At 55.3% G+C, this 6,430-nt stretch overlaps 1 protein-coding gene across 1 annotated transcript; it reads right to left on the bottom strand.

Annotated features, from left to right (window-relative positions):
* Positions 1 to 770: 770 nt before the first annotated feature.
* On the bottom strand, positions 771 to 5,403 carry LOC106145761 (nucleoside diphosphate kinase 3). The gene is made up of 5 exons (XM_065030975.1): positions 5,244 to 5,403; positions 4,721 to 4,851; positions 4,129 to 4,230; positions 3,688 to 3,800; positions 771 to 2,447 (listed from the first exon to the last, which is right to left on the bottom strand). Exons 1-5 carry the CDS (start codon positions 5,287 to 5,289, stop codon positions 2,330 to 2,332), a joined length of 510 nt encoding a protein of 169 aa, XP_064887047.1. The 5' UTR covers positions 5,290 to 5,403; the 3' UTR covers positions 771 to 2,329.
* Positions 5,404 to 6,430: the final 1,027 nt, after the last annotated feature.

Raw genomic sequence — 6,430 nt, 5'->3', positions numbered from 1 at the left:
AGCCTGGTTACGCGAGGGGAAGAGGCAGGAGCTCTGTGTTCTCAGTGGCCGTGCTGGGAGGAAACCCATGCGGAAGACAGGTAGAGGCCATTTCCCATCTTATTTATACCCACCCTCTTCCACTTCCTGATACCCTTTGCACTTAGCTGATGGCATCAGCTCAGACCTAAATCATCAGCAAACAAGATTAGAAACCGCAGGGACGGCAATGGCGTTGGCATCCAGCCCCACAGGAGCATCAGAGCCCATGGGGTTCTGCTTCCTGGTGCCACGAGCCCCTGGTGCTGTGGCTCTGCTGAAGATCCATCCTAGCCAGACTGGAGTTTCAGCAGGAGGCACAAGAACCCTCCCCGAGGCAGAGGCCAGGTAATCTCTATTGCTTCACCTCCTCAAGATCGGACATGCAAGTGTTGCATTTAAAACATCCCTTCAGGCTGGTAGCTGTGCTAGCATGGCTATTTTTGACAAGTGCCTTCAGATTCCTGCCTTCAAGAGCCATAAGAGGAACAAAGGCAATTTCTGCTTTGGACAGTTTCTGCCTTGGCCCTTCCCCAGGCTGTGCTCCGCCACAGGTGCCACCCTCACACCTGTGGCAGCCATCATGTGGCAAGATGGCAGCAGCAGGGCAGTGAGTGGCGACCCAGTGTCAGCAAAGCTGCTTTGCCACCAACACTTGCTCACATCCCCCTCAGCACACCAAAAGGCACCCAGGCATCAGCCACCACCCACTCTGCCCTCACAGTCCTTGGAGAAATAATCAGTGGGAGAGATGATTGGACTGCAGAATTTATTATGAAAAAGCACATGGGTGAGTGATGGGAACAATCAATCTGTCACGTACTCAAGAGCTTTAACCAGCTACCTGGAGAAGGCCTCAAGGGCAGGAGGAGCTCTGACTGCGTCAGTGGGGCAGCTGAAAAAAAGCTCTGTCCCCTTAGTGCTCATTCCTGTGTCAGCGTTGGTGCTTCCTGGCTCAGCCCCAGCAGCCACAGGGCCAGCCCAGAGCAGGGAGCAGGGGTGAATTTCCTCTCTGCCCCTGGAGAGCTGCACTCATTCCCCAGCAGCTGCAAAGCTGGGGAGCCGGGGAGAGAGACAGGCTTTTAGGGCAGGGGCAAAACGTCTCAGCCTACACGGAGGAGAACGCTGGGGGACCTCATTCCCTGGGTTTGACCGTGGACCGTGCCTGTTCTACAGCAGGTGCAACGTTGCTGTCCCTGCCCTTAGGTTCCAGCAAGGCTGCACAGAGAGCTGAGACACAACGCAGCTCAGAGGAGTTTGATGTTCCAGGAGCAGCTCACAGCAGGTTCAAGGTGGTGTCCAGCTAGTCCAGAAACCCTCCCAGCAGGAAACTCCACAACCAAATAAGAAAGACCTTGAGATCTCTCAGAGCTTGGTGCCAGGACTCCACAGCATGCACTGTGCACAACAGAGGACTAAATAGTCCTCCTAAGCCCCAAGTCTACAAATCCTTCTTCACCTCACTCCCTTCTATCCCTGTGGTTTACACAGTGCTGCGGCTTCACTAGCACATGTCAGTCCTCGAGGTACAGCATGAGATGACCGAGCTGGGTCAGGCAGCCAGCAGCAGAGGCCCACAGAACCAGAGAAGATGCTTCCGTGCTCCCAGCAGCCACAGCCAGGAACCAGAGCAAGAAAAACTGTGCGTTTAACAGCATTTGGTGAATCATCCTTCCACAGACTCGCTAATCATGTCTGAAGCCAGGTGAATTTGTGCCAGCCCTGGCACACAGCACTTCCACCAAGGCAGAGAGAGTGGTTTGTCCTGCCCTGCATTCTTTCTCTTGGAACAAGCTCCTACCCCACAGGGCAACTTTCCCCCTTGTTCCATAGCAGCTGAATTCTTTAAGAGCCCTTGGTAAAGAACCTTGTGAAAATGCAAGTAGATGATATCAATCACATCACTTTGTAGTGACCACTGCATCTCTCCCAGTGGTGAGAAGCACATGTTCTCCAGTGCCAGGTAGGTCTAAGAACATACAGGAATGGGCACAGAGCCCAGTTTTCGCATCAATAAATCAACTTGAGCTATTTGGGATTTAAGATGCTGCAGCAAACAGAGCAAAAGCACCAACTACTTACTATAGCAGAGAGAGAAAAAAAGAAATAGCTGCTATTGCAGGGAGCTGAACCACAGGGTTACACACAGAGACCAGCTCCCAGAACCCCTCCATCCACACACACAGAACTGACACTCCCACAGCACATGATGCTGCAGCAGGATCCACAACCAGCCCAGGCAGCTGCAATGAAATGGATGGAAACGCCCCGTGCCCACTCAGGAACACATACTGCCCTAAGGCCGTGCTTCTCACGCATAGATCCAGTGCTCAGCTGTGTCCTCCCAGCAAGTCAGCTCCTCTGGGCGGAACCAGAGGGAGATCTCCTGTCGGGCACTCTCAACCGAGTCACTGCCATGGATCACATTCCTGTGGGGAAGAAGAGAGGGATCAGCTCCAAGCAGAGAAATGTGGGAGTGGGAAGCTGCAGTTTGGAAAGTTTCATCTTCACAGATTTAATTAAACTGATTGAGCTAGTTACATCCTATGATATTCTTCCCCACCGTGCAGCACCCCTCCTTCCCACTCAGGGGCTGTTTGTGGTTACACTGAACATGGCTTAGGTCATGGATGTGCAGAAGCTGCCAGTTCTCTGCACTCCTTCCTCCTATGATGAGGAGCCATTTGCTTCATAGAATCAGAATGTCCTGAGTTGGAAGAGGCCGACAAGGATCATCGAGTCAAACTCCTGTCCCTGCACAGGACAACCCCACAGTTCACACCGTGTGTCTGAGGGTGTTGTCCAGTCTCTTCTTGAACACTGTCAGGCTTGGGGCCGTGACACCTCCCTGGGGAGCCTGTTCCAGTGCTCCAGCACCCTCCGGGTGAAGAACGTTTTCCCAGTGTCCAACCTAAACCTCCCCTGGCACAGCCAGGGTTGCCGTGTCCCACGTGAAAAATCCAGCATTTGCCCTTGTTGAATTTCATGTTTGCTACAGGAAGAACTGCAAGTGGTTTTTGATTTGGGGTTTACCTTGATTTTACGTCAGAATTCAAGTTTTGCCCCCAGATTTCCCCCCCCTTCATCTGTCAAAGAAGGCCCACTGCAGCAGGTTTGGTATCTGATACCACAGAACAGATACCTAGCCCAGGAGCATTCCATAAAAGTGGTGTCTACCACCAGCTAGGCTGCAGCCACCCAAGGTCACAGCCAGCAGATCTTCACCAGTGAAGAGCCATAAGGCACAGAGAGCTCCTGCTTGGCTTTTGTTACTGACTCAGATGCCCAGTGGAGCTGAAGCAGTTCTCCAGGTGCCCTGCTCCCCCAGGAAAGGGCTTAGAGGGCTCCTCCTTCTTCACAGCCTTACAGTCCTGATTCTCCAGAGCAACAGACAAGCAAGCCCCACCTGCTTCCAACAGAGGAGGCCTCAGGAGGCAGGAAAGACACAAACCCAGGCTCTTCCTTCTGGCTAAACCAGCCCCAGAGGCAGAGGGTCAGCTCCTCCTGCCAGAGCTGCTCTGCAAGCTGTCAGACAGCTCAGATCTGAGCACAGAAGGGAGCAGCTCTGCTCTGCTGATGCAGATTCATGTGGCTCAGGCAGGCCTTGCACAGGAAGCCCAAGACAGGATGCCCAGAAATACTGAGGGAACGAGAAACCAAAGCTCTCACTTGCTGACTTCAACGCAGAAGTCTCCTCGGATGGTGCCAGGCCTGGATTCGGCTGGGTCTGTCTCCCCAATCATCATGCGAACTGTCTTGACCACATCCAGGCCCTGCCAGACCTATGTGATGGCAAAACAAGAATCAGCTTCCACCACTCCCATAGCAGGTCCTATCATCTGTCCTCAAAATTCCCTACCTGATCCACCTGGGTGAGAGAAAAGAAAGAATCTCTCTGTAAATAGTCTTCAAAAACTGATTTTGGAAAATAATCAAAAACTGTCTCTGAATTTACTTTACCACAGAAAACGTTCCTGCAATTCAGTATGGCTTCAAGAGGCCCACTGAAAAGAGAGGCCAGCTTGTTTTCATTGTACCGTAAGCCAATGCCTCTTATTCTTTGCACTTACTTTCTGTTGCTTGGTTCAGGAGGACCTGGCCAGCACTCACCATGGCCACGACAGGCCCAGAGCTCATGTACTTCACCAGCCGGCTGTAGAAGGGACGGTCACGAAGCGCGATGTAGTGCTCTTTCAGCAGCTCCTCTGAGGCCTGAGCACAAAGAGCACAAAGCTTAGTCTGCTCTGAGTGGATGCGATTTGGGCAAGGTCTACACCTGAGGGAGGTGATTAAAGCTGGATAGGACATGTTCCAATCAAGCTCCTGGACAGACACTCACTTCCAGGAATTAAATGGCTTTGCTTTGCTGAGGCCTGACATGGGGAGGGGAGAAGTTTCTGGGTCAGAGGAGCAACACCAGCCAGCTTAGCACAACAACATACAAGAGCCCCGGAGCACAGATAGCAAAGGGCATGCATGATCCGCACAGCGGGAAATCACCCTCCAGAAGCAGTGTAGGCACCTGGGTGCCAGCACCCCTCTGACCTACAAGGACCTGCTGCCGAAATGACAACAGCAGGCTGTACAAGCTGGGGGACAAGCAGAAACCCCCTGGGATTCACCAGGAGAGCCACAGAGGCTTTGCTCCCCCCCGGGCACCAAGGGACCCCCCAGCTCCGGCAGCCCTGGCAGGGCTGCTCACCTGCAGCAGCTTCAGCCCCACCAGCTGCAGGCCCTTCCTCTCGAACCGCCGGATGATCTCCCCGACCAGGTGTCGCTGGACCCCGTCTGGTTTGATGGCCACGAAGGTGCGTTCATTGGCCCCGCTGCAGGCTGCGGGGAGAGTGGAGGCGTGAGGGAGGAAGGAGCCCAACCCTGGCCCTCAGCCGCGGAGGGAGAAGCGCGTACCGAGAAGCCACGGGGAACGGGGAGAATGAGGGAGTCCCTGCCCGGCCCCAGACTTCAACCGCGGGGGGTGGGGAACAAGGGAGGGGTCTTTGCCCGGCCCCGAGCCCGCGGTCGCGGAAGGGGGACAACAAAGGGAGACCGGCCCGGCCACCCAGCCGCGGGGGTGACAAAGGGGAACCCGGCCCTTCAGCCGCGGGCGTGAGAAAGGGGAACCCAGCCCCGGACTCTCAGCCGCGGGGGGGACGGGGAGGCCCGGCCCGGCCCCGCCCCTCAGGCGCGGGGACACAGGGACACAGAGGTGCCGCCCCGGTTCGCACCACTATGGAAGAGCCCGGCGAAGAGGCCCAGCACCAGGCAGATCATGGCGGCGCCGCTCTTAAAGGGGCCGTGCCCCTGCCCCGCCCCGCGCTCTCAGCGCCCTCGGGCCGGCCCCACACCCGCCTCCGGCGGAACGATCGTGCTGGGGCCGAGGAGCGGCGGGGCCGAGAGCGAGGTCGCTTCCGCCGTTCCCATGGCAACGCGGTCCCAGGCGGAAACTTGTGCCTTCGGCTGCCCGTAGCTGAGCGAGTTCCTGGGGAGCAGCAGCCCAGCGAGGCTGCTCCTTCTGCTGCAGCACGGGTGCGGGCGGGTGACAGGGCCTGGCCTGCCCCACTAAGCGTCTCATTCACAGCCTGGCACCAGAGAAGCAAGAGCCACAGAATCACAGAATCATTTTGGTTGGAAGAGGCCCTCAAGGTCACAGAGTCCACGCATTAACCTAAAACTGGCACTAAACCCTAAGAGCCATATCTACACATCTTTTTAAACCCCTCCAGGGATGGTGACTCCACTACTGCTCTGGGCAGCCTGTCCCCATGCCCCACAGCCCTTTCCATGAAGAAATTTTTCCGAGTACCCAATCTAAACCTCCTGCAGCGACTTGAGGCCACTTCCTCTCATCTTATTACTTGTTACTTGGGGAGACCAACACCCTCCATGCTACAACCTCCTTTCAGGCAGTTGCAGACAGCGATAAGTTCTCCCCTCAGCTCCTTTTCTCCAGGATGAACCCCCAGGTCCCTCAGCCACTCACCATCACACTCGTGCTCCAGCCCCTCACCAGCTCCCTTCCCTTCTCTGAACTTGCTCCAGCACCTCAAGGTCTTGTAGTAAGGGGCCCCAAACTGAACCCATTATCTGAGGTACAGCCTCATCAGTGAGGGGTACAGGGGGACAGTCACTGCCCTAGTCCTGCTGGCCGCATAAGTGCTGGTACAAGCCAGGGTGCTGTTGGCCTTTTTGGGCACCTGGGCACACTGCTGGCTCATGTTCTGTCAACTAACATCCCCAGGTCTTTTTATGTCATCTTCACTTAAAGATTTGTGGTGTGGGAAAGAAAGGCACTGAGTTGTGTGGCTCAGCATGGAATTACCATGGTGCAAATAGCCTTACCAGAACCTTTGCAGGTTTGTAATAGGAGCAGAGGAAAAGGCCAGTGGCTGTGCTAACATGGCTATTTTTGACA

The sequence above is a fragment of the Columba livia genome, chromosome 15 (assembly GCF_036013475.1).
Source record: "Columba livia isolate bColLiv1 breed racing homer chromosome 15, bColLiv1.pat.W.v2, whole genome shotgun sequence".
Lineage (NCBI taxonomy): Eukaryota > Metazoa > Chordata > Aves > Columbiformes > Columbidae > Columba > Columba livia.
Note: the sequence above shows the minus strand (reverse complement) of the source record. Positions and strands in the feature narration are given on the sequence as shown.